The sequence below is a fragment of the Glycine soja genome, chromosome 3 (genome assembly GCF_004193775.1).
Source record: "Glycine soja cultivar W05 chromosome 3, ASM419377v2, whole genome shotgun sequence".
Classification (NCBI taxonomy): domain Eukaryota; kingdom Viridiplantae; phylum Streptophyta; class Magnoliopsida; order Fabales; family Fabaceae; genus Glycine; species Glycine soja.
In genome coordinates, this window is record NC_041004.1 from 4,146,566 (window position 1) to 4,163,551 (window position 16,986).

Sequence of the window (16,986 nt, forward strand, 5' to 3'; positions counted from 1 at the left end):
CTTGGTACACCTTTTCATCCTTTACATTGTACCCACCGATAAACCTCACAAATGAAAATTCAACTAGTGAGAAAGTGTCAATTTTACGTCAATTAAATTAAAAGTTACATTTAGCACTAGTTTAAATTTGAACTTAGATTCATGAGTAGGTACAGTTTCTCTGGGTCAATCAACCATATCTGAAAAACAAAAGTAAGTTTCCCACGGTCATTTTCACTCTAGCCTCAATAATCTTAAGGATAAATTAAGTTAAAATATAACAACAGTGATATATAACATTTTTCCGGAGAATCATTATATTTAAGTATTTATCAATGTTGTTACTTAATACCTGTATCGTTACTTCTTCGAAACATATATACAAGGTCAATTTCCACGTTGCCTTTGATGATTTGTTAATTATCTGTAGATTCAGTAACATATATACAAGGCCAATTTCCATTTCAGAATGAATTGGATTTAGTAAAACGTAAAAGGAGAAAGACATGAAATGAAACATATCCTTGACAGAAATAGTTTTCTAGTTGGTTAGACTTAGAAGATACCTGTTGATAATCCTTGGTGGCTAAATCCATCTATCGCCAACCCAAATGCCAGGGATGTGGGAAATTTTAGGCCAAATTTGAGGGTGCATCAAGCGGCATCGTTTTTCCAGCAAAGAACATCCCCTCATGGTTAATTTTATTAGAGAGTGCCTTTCTCCAGCCACATTCTCCAGCTTTGGACATGTATCAGTTTGTAATTTTTGCAGGGATGTGAGATGGAGAAGCCCCGTGCAGTCCAACATCTCCAGATTTGACATGTTATATAGCTCTAAAGACGTAAGGGAGGGAGGCAGAAAACCCTCCTTAGGGAAGGACTTGATGCCATCACATCGACCCCTAACACTGAGATGGGTAAGCAAGCCCATGGATGGCCATGCTAGGCCGCTTAGTAGTTTCTCACAATTGACAATCCAAATTGTTCTGGAAACGACTCAATTTCTGGGCAGTTGCATATGACGAGATCTTGTAAATGATTTAATTTACTCATTCCTCTTGGCATCTCTTTTATAGGAGTATTAAATATATCAAGATGACGCAAGTTAACAAGATTGCGCATGTCACTGGGCAACTTAGTCAGGCTTTTGCAATGAGACAACTTCAAAGTTTGCAGATTGTACAAATTACACAATGACTTTGGCAGTGTTTCTATACTTGAATGAGAAAGATCTAAATAGCACAGATGGATCAATTTACCTATTGAATCAGGCATAGAATCCAGACTTTTGAAGTCATGAAATGATAAAACTCTCAAGTACATAAGCTTTGACATTATGATACATTGTGCCTCCTCATTGTTGAATGGAGCAGCTTCAAATTTGATAATGGACAAGAAAGTTCTCAGAAATTTTACTCTACCAACAACATCAGGGTTGTCCAAGAATGAAGAATTGAATTTGGAAAATGACAAATGACGAGTCTTGGTGTTGATCTTTGTTTCTTTCCCAAGTTCTTCTGATCTAAAGTAAAAATCTCAACCGAGTGACGTCGCTAGATCATGCATGAGGTCATGCATCACAAAAAATTTCGGATGAGACCAACGACTTGTATTTGATCGTTGGAAAAATGATCTCGAAACCAAATCATCAAAATACTCATGACCAACCTCTTCTAAAGTCCTACCTTTGCTTGATTTCTTCAAAAGATCTTCGGCCATCCACAACAAGATTAATTCATATTTTTCAAATTCGTAATCTTGTGGATACAAGGAACAATAAACAAAGCACCGTTTTAAATGTGGAGGGAGATAATGATAACTAAGTCTCAGTGCTGGAATAACTTCACACTCACTTTCAGAAAGTTCCCAAATGTCACTATTGAGAATATTATTCCAATCCACGATGTCATGCTTTCTTCTCAACATGCCTCCAAGCGACTGTGCTGCTAAAGGCAGTCCGTTGCACTTTTTAACAATCTCCTTTCCAATTTTTTCTAGTGTTGTTGTGTTCCCGTTCGATTCGGAGGAAAGACACGCATGGTTCGCAAACACTGACCAACAATCTTCATTCGACAATTGGTTTAGATGATAGATGTGAACAGTTTGGACTATAGAGGCTGTTTTTTCACTGCGGGTTGTTAGAAGAATCTTACTTCTCCTAATCCCACGGTTAAATGGTTTCTTAAGAAGTCTCCAGTTAACATAATTCTCTGTCCAAACATCATCCAAGACAATTAAGAATTCTTTATCTTTCAGCTTGTCCATCAATTCAGGATGAAGTAGATTCAGATCATTCAATTTACAAGGCTTTCCAGTAACCGCCTCTGTTATAGTTTTTGTGACCTTCAGAATATCAAGTTCTTGAGAAACACAAACCCATGCCTTAAAGTCAAATATCTCTTCCAAATTCTCATCATTGTACACCAATTGGGCCAAAGTAGTTTTTCCAACCCCACCCATGCCCACAATAGGAACCACAGACACTTCACTACCGTGACTGTTATCCTCCGACAACAACTTGATTATGGCCTCCATATCTTTCTCCCTACCATATATATGAGATCCATCTTCCAGAGATGTTGATGGAGCTTTCCATGACACGTTCTCCACTGCACTCTCTTTCAAATCAAGACTCTCCTTGAGTTTTAAATGAGACTCAAGTGTGACAACTATGTCCTCCAACTTACTACCGATCTTCCTATTGGAAAAGCGAGAAAAAAAGTTTCTTACCTTGTTTTGGGTGGCAGCTTTGGTGAAAACATGGTCGAGTAAGTCATCGGCTTCATAGACAGCATCTTTGAGATCATTGAGCCAGTGTTTGACATTGGTGTTTGTGATCTGTTTCTTCTCGGCATCATCAAGCACAGCTCCAACCACTCTCAGAGTGGTCTCCAACTTTTGAAGCAACTTCTTGCTAAGCTTCTTTCCAAGGATCAAGTCAACAAACTCAGGTGAAGCCAGCCTGTCGAAAAGCACATCAAGGAAAGCAGAGAGAAAGGCACCACCTACCACTGCTGCTGCCATTATCTCAAGAACAAAAGATGATCAGAGTAGAAAGACAAAGGCAAGGAATTGGTTGCTATGAACTGGATTGGTTCTTCGTAAGTCAACTCTCTTCACTTTCAGTCGTTCTTGATAAGGTTTTTTTATTTATTATTTGTATTATTATGGTGGTGGGTGACTTATGACTAGTTTCATTTCTGTTTCCAAACCGTGTGGAGCAGTGGTGTATGTTTTTTTCTTTCATTTCTGAAATTGTTTGCAGGTTTCACAAAACACTGATCCCTTTTCTTTGTGATATGTATGGATGGCTGCAAGGGTACTGTGCGTATTTAAGTTCCTGTCTTTAATGGTCTGTAAGACAAGTTGTGTTAAGGCAGATTGTACATGTGTTTGTATGAACGGTACAAAAGTTGATTTCACAAATCTAATTTATATTTGGATATTTTTATTCCAAAAATAAGTTAGTAGTAAAATTGAAAATAATTTTTTTTTTGTGTAATCCAAAAGTTATCTAAAAATACTTAACTTAGAATTAGTTCTAAATTTAAAATTTAAAATCAATTCCTCAATGTGAAAGTAAATATGCTGTTAAAAAAAGGGTAACCAGTCATTTTCGCCATGGAATATGTAGAACGCTGACAAATTCGTTACAGAAAGATGTAAATTCAAATTTTAGTCATCGAAAGTGAAAAAAGTATGACAAATTCATTCATCTATTAACTTTCATTCGTTACTTTTAATGAAAGAGCAAACATGACACATTCAGGGACGAATTTGTCAGCGCTCACCACATTTAGGGGCAAAAATGATTATTCACCCAAAATATAATTTAATCTTCATCTTTCTCATTTTTCAATCGTTGCAAGCACAGTTGGGAAATCCAGTTTGGCTCAGCTATTTGGACCAATCCAATTGAGACCCAGTGGTCTAGCCGAACCAGTTCCACTATTGGATCGGTCATACAATTGACACGGGAGGACCCAGCCAAACTTGGACAATTAACCACCAGATCCCGGTTGGACCAGCCCGACCTGGCCGATTTTACAAAAAAATAAATAAATAAATCACCTCTATGGTGTTGTTTTGATGTCTTATTATTATCAATTGTTATATTGGATTATGAAGTATGGATGGATTTTTTTTGCTCAAATAATGTTAGTTATATACTTATATATAGATGAATATATAATTTTAAATTTTTATAATATATCAGGTCAAACCAGTCCAATGACTGGTCCAACACCACTGACCCACTCACCAACTATTTTGATTTGGTCAATGATGGAACTGAGTTTAACAACTATAGTTGCAAGTATAACATTACAATAAACACTTAAAAAATAGAAAAACAAAACTTAGTTAAAACAAACATAATGATAAACATAATATTGATTTAAAAGCTTATTATTATGTTTATTCTAAGTTATGTGTGATTTTCTATTTTTTTTAAGTATTTATTATAATGTTATATTTACAACAATTAAAAAAATTAACAGATAAATAAATTTATCATATTTCTTTTACTTTTAAAACTAAAATTTTAATTTGTCTTTTAAAGACAAACTTGTCCAACACTAAAACATAAGAAGAAAATAGTTATTAAAAAATAAAAATGAAAGATCTTTACTCCTGATTCAATGATTCGAGTCTTACTCGCGTGAATCCTGATTCTAAATCTGGAATAGCGATTCCGTCCGATCGACATGTAAGGTACGACCATGAATCAGTAACTGACATGTATCTTATCATTCGTGCAGCTATCATCTGTATATAGAGCACAACACGGGAAGGCGTTGACTGGCTGGTACTACGAATATTCATCCACCACGTGGCACCATATGATTGGATGACCTTGCTACTAGTCATGGGAAGAGCCCGCCTTCTGGTTAGGTGTTGAAGGATGTTTGGCATAGCATCATTTTCATTGTCCCTAATTCCCACCAATCTCACACCCAAAAGATTTTGTCACTTTGTAACAAGGGAGCTGTTACTAAGATTTAATAAATGACCAAAAAGTTTGAATGATAAACTATACAGTATTTTTAACAATTTTAATATACTATTATTATATTTTTATTTAATATTTAAAAATATTTCTATAATTTAAACCCATGCATTAAGTATAAAGTAATTTTATATTATTATTCACTCATATATCATCATTAATATAATTTTAAAGATAATTATTATAGTTATTATAGATGATAAAATAATATTGAATGAAGTTTTAAATTTGATTTACACTTTTATTATATAACTTATTTTTTCTATTTATTAACAAGACATTACTTTTATAGCACCATTTGTTGTCCTATTTCTCACTCCTACATCTAAGTTAACTTTGTTTTTTCTTCCTTGAATGTTTTGTCACATTGTAACAAGTGGAATTGTAAAGATTTTTAAAAAAGCAAATTATTTGAATGAAATTAAATTTCAAACAATTTTAATATTCTAATATTATATTTTTATTTAATATTTTTAAGTTTTAAGTTTTCTTAGTATTTAAGAATATTTATTAACAAGACCTTTTATGGCTATTTTTTTTAGTAATGAAAATTTTGCATTTTATTTCACTCACTATAATAATAATGATGACGATTGAGTTATGTTCAAGTAAAGCGATTGTATGCATGAGTGTAAATTAACTTATTTAGTTGACCAGACTTTTCTTATAATTCACAAAGATTGTTACAAAAATTCAATGTATCTAATTTAAGTATATTAATGCATTAAAATCTATTTATATATGTATATATAAGATATATTTGTTAAATTCTTAATTGAAATTGTAAGAAAGATGAAGAAAAAATCAACCAGCTGGCAAAAATCAAATCAAATTCAGATTCTATCATTCATGAGGGAAATCTTGCCCAATCATATTATTGAGACCTTACGTGATTTTATTTGTGTGAAAGATTTTGATAGAATTTTACTTATTCAATACTACTATAAAATGGATAGTACAAAATTTCGAAACAATATAGAGTATACCGATATTCCTTTTTATGACTTTACATTTCTTAATTTCTAATGTTATACAAAGTTTTTATCCTACAAAAAGTAGATCATCAAATGTATTTTTATTGGAATTAAGAATTTTTTTTATTATGAAAATCTCCCTTATTAAAAGTAACAAATTAAATATTTTACTCTATTATTTTTATAAATACTAGTCAATGCTTAAAGAACATTTAATAAAAAAATTATTATTTTGAATACATAAAGATAAAGAATATACCATACTATAATATTTGGTCTTTAAAATGATTAAACACATGCTTGAGACAACATTTTTATATGCTAACAATGTGGGTTTGAGAAACAGCTTAGAAGTTAGAACTAGAAGGTGTTAGAATATTCTCTAATGCTCTTATTTATTAAACTTGACATCAACTTCTGTCTTTTCTTCCTCCTTCTTAGTTATAACGCCTCTATGATCATCATTCCTCTCATTGCACCATAAAGCAAAGAACACAAAGAGAGAGAGGTCTTCTCAAACCATCTTGCAGGTAAATTGAGATTTAGCCATTTCAATTTTCCTCAATATTTTTCTGAGTTATTATTATTTTTATCTTCATTCTTATTTGAAAATTTTGAAATCTGGATTCATTTTTGCCTTCAAGGTTTTTAAACTTTTCGATTTTATTATTGTGGGTTTTAAAGTGGTTTTTTCTTTCTAAATTGTCTCTTTTTCTCTTTGTTTGTTTCATGAGAAACATCCGTCATCATGGTGTAGGGGATTTAAATTTTATGCTTCTGAGTTATTTGTAATCTATTAGCGTGTTTGATTTCACATCATCGACGTGATCATTCTCTGGGAATGTGATTTCATGAAGCTACTAGTTATAGCTTCTACATATCTCAAGACATGATTTTTTATTTCTCAAACTGATTTCCAACACGCTATATATTTCATGTGAAAGAAAAGACACATAAATTATTATAAAATGTGTAATGTTTGTTAAACTTGGTTTTTGTGTAGCATGAGAAGATCTAAGTGCGCGTTCGGTCAATTTTTAAAAATAATAACATTTTTAAAAATAAACAGTAAAAAATTATGATATTTTAAAACCAAATTCTGGTATAGGTGGATGGTTGTTGTTTTCATGAGTTAAGCTCTCTCTTGGTGAGAGGGGTGTTTGTGTTTATTTGCCTTTTTCTCTTAACGGCAAATTTGTAAATTTTTTCCTTTTGTTTTTCATCTGGAAAATTTTAATTTGTTGCCAATATGTATTGACAATAACTTAGTGCATGTGACCCAAGCATGAAAATTGGTAGATAGACTGCCAAAGTTAGGTAACCATTGTAATGGAAAGTGGAACCACATGCATCTGAAAAAAGGTGCCAACTCAGTTATATTTTTACTTGCCTATTTGAAACCTTACTGAATTTTCGTTTTCTTCTCGAGTTTCATTAAACTCTCCCAACTTTAGAAGATTAATTTGGGCAGATGAGTGTGAATGACTTGATTTGTCTATGTAATTCAAAACAGAATGCAGGTCTCACTTGTTTGCATGTTCCTTTTTTATGAATCTCAAGTTCATTATTGATGTATTTTGTTGTATTAGTGTGCTTTCTGCCATCTGCTGATTGATTGTTTGATTAAATTTTATTTCTTCTGCGTAATGTGTGGCCATATTTGGTTTCCATTTATTCTTGATTTTTGACAATCTTACATTTCTGTCATACTTGTTTAGTCTTCTTTTGTTCTTCTTGGTCATGAATCGTTTATTTTTAAGAACTCTATAAACGAGTAGACTACCTGAGAAATGTAATTGATGTGCTAAATACTTTGTTTTTTAATCTAGTCCTGTTTAAATATGATCAAAACTCACCTAATGCCTTATGGTTTTGGGATTGTTAAAGTAAATAGTCAAATATTTACTTAAATTCGTGTTAGTTTATATTTCAACCGGATTTTTTATAATCAAATATGAAATCAAACACAGATCATTAAAGTTGTCATAAAGATATGTTATTCTATAAAGATCTAATAGTGAATCATGATTTTATAAACCGTTAAAATAATTAATAGTAATTTGTGTTTTTTAATCAAGTGGTAAAAGATTTAAATATTTATTAATTCTTACACATAGAATTAATTTTGTTAGGAGAAAAATAAAAAAAATGAGATTAAAAAATTATTAAGCCAAAAAAAAATGTTGAACAAATCAAAAGAGAAAGAATTAAAGAAAGGACACATGCTAATTGATCCCTAAAAATATAATATTATTGAATTCAAGATTTGAATATCCTTATATGTACCTCAAAGATGTGTGTAAAAAGAAAAGTGTGATTTTTTATTAAATAAAATCAATAATATAAATAATAGATACTAATAAAATAAATTTAAGTCAAGCAAATGAAAAGATTTTATTATATTTAAAAAATATTTTTTCTCCTATCATATTTAATAAATATAATTTCTATAAAATATAATTTTTATTTTAAATCAACAGGTATAAATTTTTATCAATAGTTAAAATAGATTTAAGTGAACTTCCAGAAAAACTTTTTTATTTGTTTGTTTAAGTGTTAAAGATATTTATCCTCTAACTTATTTTTTCTCATCACAATTGTTTTTCTCTTTTTACTACCAAACAAAACCTTACAAGAATATTGGATTTTTTTACACCAGTGCACTTGTTCTCTCCTTATTCTTTTTCCAAAATACACCTGCCTCAAAATTGTTTCCTAAACAACACTCCTTTTTAGTTTGCAGAGAGAAGTCGGGGTTAGGGAACCCACCTTCTCTTTGCTCCTATTATTTTTTAATTTTAAAAAATTATTAAATTCTTTTTTTTATATTTTTTAAAAATAATTTACTTGTTTTTTAAATATTATTTGCAGATAAAAATATAACTAAATTTTTTAATATTATTATTTTGTTTTTTAAATAATAAGAATATTTTTTGTTTAATTATTTATTAATAGTTTGAAAATAATTAATTAATAATCTTAAAATAAATTTAAAAAACAAAGTGATTAAAAAAATAGATTGATTAAAAACACAATAAATATATGATTATCACATCTTAATTATATTATATTAAGAAATTAAAATACTCAAATAACATAAAATACTAAAAATTAAAGAGACAAACATCATAAATGAAACATATAATAAAACAAAAATAACATAATGGACTAACAATAATAATTGAAACATGAAAATAATGAAAGCATAAATAACTAACACATCAATCATCCCCATTACCAACCTCATTTGATTATTAATCCTTGGTAAGGAGACATGTTACAACCTATTATAGTTTTTTACCAAACAACTATGGTATTCATACTAGAAAAAAAAATGTGAAAATTTTCGATAATAAAGACATAACAGAAAAAATTATTCCAATATATCTTCATCTTCAGATTTTTCTTAGATAAATATTATTGTTCATGTATTTTATTTATGATGTAATGTATTCTAGTATAAATAAATTGTTAAAAAAATATATAACTATTTTTTATACATTTGTTTTAAAAAAAATACTATAAACAAAAAAATTCATTTATTAATAATTAATTTATTTTTAATGTAAAAATAATAATTAAAAAATAAAGGAATTAATTTTTCTTTTAAAAAATAACAAAAAGTTAAATATTATTATTATGGTGGTGCGTGACTTATCATGTTGGTCTGGATGCTAATATAGTAAAGAATATTGTGAATAATAATAATAATAATAATAATAATAATAATAATAATATAGAGGGAGTGATTAAAGTAATTCCTTTGAAATGGTGGTCATCAAAATTATCATTCAATTCAACTCTATTTTTATATGTTGTATATATATTGTAATTATTTGATGTATATTTTCATGAAATTTCTTAGTTTATGATCCTTCATATCTTATCTATTGAAAAATGCTATTATTAGTTAAGTAAAAAATATTTAGTGAGATTATCTCAAACAATAATAGTAAAATGAGAGAAAAAAAAAATTTAAGTCAAGAAAAAAATGGTGAGCAAATGAAAAGGTTTTATTATATTTAAAAAAATATTTTTTCTATTATCATATTTAATAAATATAATTTCTATAAATATATTTGTATTTTAAATCAATGACTATTTTGAAGTATAAGTTTTTATCCATAGTTGAAATGGATTTAAGTGAACTTCATATTAATGATTATTATGTCGTTAAAATCTCGATCTAACAACTCAAAAAATTTCAAATTTTCTTTACATATAATATAAATAGATATAACTCTAATAATAATAAAAAATTATATATTTGTTAAAGTCTTGAAGATATTTATCCTCTAACTTATTTTTTCTCCTCACAATTATTTTTATCTTTTGTACTACCAAACAAAACCTTACAAGAGTACTTGCTTAGTAGGGGTGAGAATAGTTCAGGCCGACCTACATGGGCCTACGACCTGACCTACATAAAGTCTTGCCTATTTAATTAAAATGTTAGGTTAAGACCTTTTTAAAAGCCTATTAGATTAAATAGACCAGACTTAGGCTTATTAAAAAACCTTATAAGCCTGATAGGCCGACCTATATATATATAATTTTTTGGATACCAATATATAATATTATTTTTTGGATACAATTAATTTTTTTGTTTGAAACTATCAGACTTTGATTACACTCCATAACTTCTATTCCTGTAATCAAGGACTTTAATTACAATTTAGGTGTGAGTCATGTGTCCTTTTATATTCCTCATTATTTTGATTGACTTTCTTTTTTCTTTAACTTTTCTATTATGTTCCTACTCCATAAAATATTAAATATTTATTGTGAAGAAGACTTTTAAAAAGACTATCAAGCCAGACCAGACTTTTAAAAAGGTCAGGCTGAACCAAAATAAAAGCCTTTGATAGGCTATAGGCCAGGCTCAGGCCTCAAAAGATTCATCGTAGGTTAGACTCTGGCCTTTCAAAGCCTGGTCTGACCTATTCCCACCCCTATTGCTTAGTAGAATCCAGCTAAGTATCATCTCTTCTCCTAAATATTTGTTAGAGTCTTGTTAATAAAACAAATCTTTTTTTAATTTTTTAATCAATACTCTTAAAACAAAGATCAAACACACTTTCTAAAAGTATTCCATTTTATTTATTTTATGAATAAGGAGTATTAAAGTGTATTTCACTAAATAAAATAAAAAAATGAAATACAGTACATTTTTTAATCAGATGAAGTAAAAGAAGTGAAATATATATATAATTTTCATAAATGTAGTAATAAAATGAATGAAAAAAAGGCAAATAGTCATTTTCATCCCTGAATATGTAGAGCACTAGCAAATCCGTCGTGGAAAGATGAAAATTCAAATTTTAGTCATCGAAAGTGAAAAAGTGCGACAAATTCATTCATCTATTAACTTTCATCTGTTATCTTTAATAAAAGAGCCTACATGACACCTTTAGGGACAAATTTGTTAGCGCTCAACACATTCAAGTGTGAAAATGATTATTTATCCAAAATATAATTTAATCTTTATCTTTCTCCTTTTTTAATCATTGCAAGCACAATTGCGAAATCCGTTTTGACTCAATCGTTCAGAACGATCCAACAGAGACTCGGTGGTCTAACCGAACTAGTTCCACTATTGGATCAGTCATGCAATTGACATGGGATGATCTATCCAAACTCTGACATTTAGCCACCAGATCCCGATTGCACCGGTCCGACCTGATCAGTTTTACACACAAAAAGGGACCATCTCTACGACATCATTTTGATATCTAATTATTATAAATTGTTATCTTGGATTTTGAAGTATGGATGAATTTTTTTTACTCAAATAATGTTAGTTGTATACTTATATATAATATATACATATATAATTTTGAATTTTTGTAATATATTAAGTCAAACCAGTCCAATGGTTAATCTATCAGTTGGACCACTGTCCATTCATCAACTATTTTAATTGGATCAATGACCGAACCAGGTTTCACAACTATGATTGCAATCATAACATTACAAAAAATACTTAAAAAATAAAATAAAAAACAAACACAATAATAAAGATAATATTGATTAAAAAATTTATTATTACATTTGTTCTAACTTAGGTTTGTTTTTTTAAATATTTCTTGTAATATTATGTTTACAGCGATTAAAAAGGATAAAAGAATTAACAGAAATTTATCATATTTTTTTCACTTTTAAAATTAAAATTTTAATTTTTATCTTTTAAAGATAAACTTGTAAGCATGAGAAAAGAAAATAGTTATTAAAAAATAAAAATGAAAGACCTTTACTCATTCAATGATTCGAGTTGGACCCGCGTGAACTCAGGATTCTGAATCTGTAACAGCGATCTCCATCTGATCCACATGTAAGGTACGACCACGAATCAGTAACAAACACGTGTCTCATCATTCGTGCAGATGCCATTTGTATATAAAGCACAACACGAGAAGACGCTAACTGGCTGGTACTGCAAATATTCATCCACCACGTGGTGCCATATGATCAGATGACCTTGCTACTAGTCACGGGAAGAGCCCGCCTTGTGGTTAGGTGTTGAAGGATGTTTGGCGGCAAATTAACCAAATAGGGTCACTTTTACAAAAATTTATCAAATAGGGTCTGTTTTAAAACTATTGACGAGGGGGGTCTGTTTTTTAATGGATGTCGCCATTGAAGTTGGCGATACAGCTGAGTCGCCATTGGCACTGGCAAGATAGTGCTGACGTGGAGGTGTTTCGCCATTGGCATTGGCGAAACACGTAACGTGGAGGTGGGTCTAGCCAGCAGCACTGGCGAAACAGGTGAGGCTAGGGCAGCTAGGTCTGGTGTTGTAGAGTAGGGGTGTAGTGGTTCAAGATGGTTTCACTAACATGGCTGACGAGTTTGTTTTGAAAGTATCTCGCCATTGTTGCTGGCGAGAAAGGTGCCTACGTGACGCGCATGCATGCAAACTGAAAGTAGAAGCATATAAGAAGCAGGCTTTTCCAGAAACCTTTTCTGAAAGGGTTTCGCAAGTGGGAGTGGCGGAATAAGCTTCTCCCCTATAAAACGATCATACACGAATGAATGGAAACATCTGCGTATTCTGGTGAATTTCCTAGTGCTTGGGTGCTTGTTACGCTTGTGCTGGTGGTGAAAAGCATGAGTTGGGTATTCTCTTCTTGCTTTCTCAAACTTGGTAAATAGTTAATATTTGTTGTGTTAATTTTTTTTTTCTGTTGCTTGATAATTAAATTATTTGTTTTAGTTTTAGGTATTATAAAGTTTGTATGCTATATTTGTTTTAGGTATTAATATTATTTGTTTTAGATTAATATTTTTTTTAGGTATTCTAAGATTATTAAAATATATGGTATGTTAGTTTGTATTAATTTGGTATATAAGTTGTTTAATTTTTTTTTGTTATTAAAATATATGTTATTTATTTAAATTTGTGTTTGGTGTTGTTATGTTACACTTTGGTGGTGACAAAAAGCTTGTGAGTTGCATGTTCTCCCGCCCATATTTGGTTTTTTCAAACTTGGAACGTAGTTAAAAACAATTTTGTTCTATTTTTTCTGTTGGTCATAATTAAATTATTTGTTTTAGTTTTAGGTATGATAAAGTTTGGATGTTATATTTATTTTAGGTATTCTAAGTTATTATTCAAATATATGGTATGTTAGTTTGTATGAATTTGGTATATATATTGTTTAAATTTTTCTTTTGTTATTTTAAGTTATTTTGGGTATTCTAATAACAAAAAACCTCTTTACTGAAACTTCAAATTAAAACTTTATTCTAATAAAAAATTAATTACTTCAAATAAATATCATGCCAGAAACTTAAAAAACTTGTACGCTTTCAAAGTAGAAATTTTAAAGGCACATCAAACCATCAACGAAGTTGCTATTATAAATAATTAATCTTAAAAATAATAACTTCAAAATAAATAAATCTAATTAAAAAAATACTACACTCAAACTTTAGATTAAAAATTTATTCTAACAAAAAATTAATTATATGATGCAGAAACTTAAAAAACTTGAACGCTTTGAAAGTAAAAAATTTAAAGGCAGAATGGAAACCTTTGAAAGTAGACATTTTAAAGGCAGAACAAATCATTAAAGAAGTTGCTATTATAAATAATTAATCTTAACATTAATAACTACAAAATAAACAAATCTAATTACAAAAAATACTCGAAACTCAAATTTTATTCCAGACTCAAAATAATTACTTCAAATAAATAAAAAAATGCCAAAGAAATTAATAAATAAATATGATGCCAGTTGAAACTCAAATTTTATTCCAAACTCAAAATAATTACTTCAAATAAATAAAAACGATGCCAAAGAAGAGAAATTACTGATTGAGAGAAACTTTAAAAACACTTAGAACACTCAGAAATTTTTAAAGGCACAAAGTATCAACACGAAGTTGCTATTTAAAGGGCACAACACACCTATTTTGTCAATACCATTGGCGATATATGCTCTTTGTTTTTCCAACACTGGTTGCGAAACCAGCTTAGCTTGAACCCTATTGCCCTACTGCTATCCTGTGCCCTTTGCACCTTGCATGTGCCCTCTGCACCGAAATCTCCAGTCAAAGTGGCGAAAACTGTGCCAGCTATCTCGCCGGTGACACTGGTGGAGCAGCCACGTGTCCAGTGCAGGCGTATTTCGCCATGCATGCTGACGATATACATGCATGCATGGCTGAATCTACGTAAAAAAGAAACCCCCTTGAAAATAGTTTTAAAACAAACCAATTTTGGGAATTAGTTTGTAAAACTAACCCCATTAGGTCAATTTACCGATGTTTGGCATGCCATCATTTTCATTGTCCCTAATTCTCACCAATCTCATACCCAAAAGATTTTGTCACTTTGTAACAAGGGAGCTGTTACTAAGATTTAATAAAGGACCAAAAGTTTGAACGATAAACTATACAGTATTTTTAACAATTTTAATATACTATTATTATATTTTTATTTAATATTTAAGAATATTTCTATAATTTAAACTCATGCATTAAGTATAAATTAATTTTATATTATCATTCACTCATAAATCATCATTAATATAATTTTTAAGATAATTATCATAATTATTATAGATGATAAAATATTATTGAATGAAATTTTAAATTTGTTTTACAATTTTATTATATAACTTATTTTTTCTATTTATTAACAATATATTAATTTTATAGCGTCATTTGTTGTCCTATTTCTCACTCTGACATCTAAGTTAACTTTATTTTTTCTTCCTTGAATGTTTTGTCACATTGGAACAAGTGAAATTGTTAAGATTTTTAAAAAAGCAAATTGTTTGAATAATAAATTAAATTTCAAACAATTTTAATATACTAATATTATATTTTTATTTAATATTTTTAAGTTTTCTTAGTATTTAAGAATATTTATTAACAAGACCTCTTATAGCTATTTTTTTATGGAATGACTATTTTTTTTTAGTAATGAGAATTTTGCATTTCTATTAACTCTCTATAATAATAATGATGACGATTGAGTTAAGTTCAAGTGAAGCGATTGTATGCATGAGTGTAAATTAGCTTATTTAGTTGACCAGACTTTCCTTATAATTCACAAAGGTTGTTACAGAAATTCAATGTATCTAATTTAAGTATATTAATGCATTAAACTCTATTTATATATATATATATATATATATATATATATATATATATATATATATATATAAAAGATATATTTGTTAAATTCTTAATTGAAATTGTAAGAAAGATGAAGAAAAAATCAACCAGCAAGCAAGAATCAAATAAAATTCAGATTCTATCATTCATGAGGGAAATCTTGCCCAATCATAATATTGAGATTTCACCTGATTTTATTTATGTAAAAGATTTTGATAGAATTTTACTTATTCAATACTACTACAAAGTGGATAGTAAAAAACTTAGAAACAATATAGAGTATATCAATATTCCTTTTTATGACTTTACATTTCTTAATTTCTAATGTTATACAAAGTTTTTATACTACAAAAAATAGATCATCAAATGTATTTTATTGAAATTCAGAATTTTTTTTTATTATGAAAATCTCCCTTATTAAATGTAACAAATATTTCTTAATGTTTATTAAACTTGATTTTTGTGTAGCATGAGAAGATCTAAGTGCACCTTTGGTCAATTTTTACAAATAATAACATGTTTAAAAATAAACAGTACAAAATTATGATATTTTAAAACCAAATTCTGGTATAGGTGGATGGTTGTTATTTTCTCGAGTTAAGCTCTCTCTTGGTGAGAGGGGTGTTTGTGTTTATTTGCCTTTTTCTCTTAACGGCAAATTTGTAAATTTTTTCCTTTTTTTTCATCTGGAAAATTTTAATTTGTTGCCAATATGTATTGACAATAACTTAGTGCATGTGACCCAAGCATGAAAATTGGTAGATAGACTGCCAAACGGTAACGATTGTAATGGAAAGTGGAACCACATGCATCTGAAAAAGGTGGCAACTCAGTTATATTTATACTTGCTTATTTGAAACCTTACTGAATTTTCATTTTCTTCTCGAGTGTCATTAAACTCTCCCAACTTTAGAAGATTAATTTGGGCAGATGAGTGTGAATGACTTGATTTGTCTATGTAATTCAAAACAGAATGCAGCTCTTCAACAAGGTATCCAAAGGAAAGCTCAAGCAGGATGATGCTAGGAGATATTTTCAGCAATTGATCAGCGCTGTTGACTACTAATCTGATAAACAGAAGGGGTTATGATGGAGCCAAAGCTGATATATGGTCATGTGGGGTGATCTTGTATGTTCTATTGGCAGGGGAGAGTTCAAATTTCCTAACTGGATTGCACAAAGACAAGGATATCAATGGATGCATTATTTGTGAAAAAATTATTTTAGTATGTGTAAAAATCTCATATCACTTTAAACTTTAAAGTTAAGACCAAGAGAAATATATAAATATTTGATTTCTCAACCTACCAAAGACTTTATTTAATAATAACAAAATCATGACAGAAATTTAAATCGAAAAGTATCTCAAATATAGTCTATACATATCAAAGAATTTGACGT

General features: G+C 29.3%; 1 protein-coding gene and 1 long non-coding RNA gene across 2 annotated transcripts; one reads left to right on the forward strand and one right to left on the reverse strand.

Annotated features, from left to right (window-relative positions):
- Positions 1-399: 399 nt before the first annotated feature.
- LOC114405954 (putative disease resistance RPP13-like protein 1) lies at positions 400-3,253 on the reverse strand. Its single transcript, XM_028368488.1, has one exon. The coding sequence runs from the start codon at positions 3,001-3,003 to the stop codon at positions 1,516-1,518; it is 1,488 nt and encodes a 495-aa protein (XP_028224289.1). The 5' UTR covers positions 3,004-3,253; the 3' UTR covers positions 400-1,515.
- A 3,051-nt stretch (positions 3,254-6,304) lies between these two features.
- LOC114405955 lies at positions 6,305-16,897 on the forward strand. The gene is made up of 2 exons (XR_003665315.1): positions 6,305-6,491; positions 16,558-16,897. It is a non-coding gene; the product is annotated as an uncharacterized LOC114405955 (long non-coding RNA).
- The last annotated feature ends 89 nt before the right edge of the window (positions 16,898-16,986 follow it).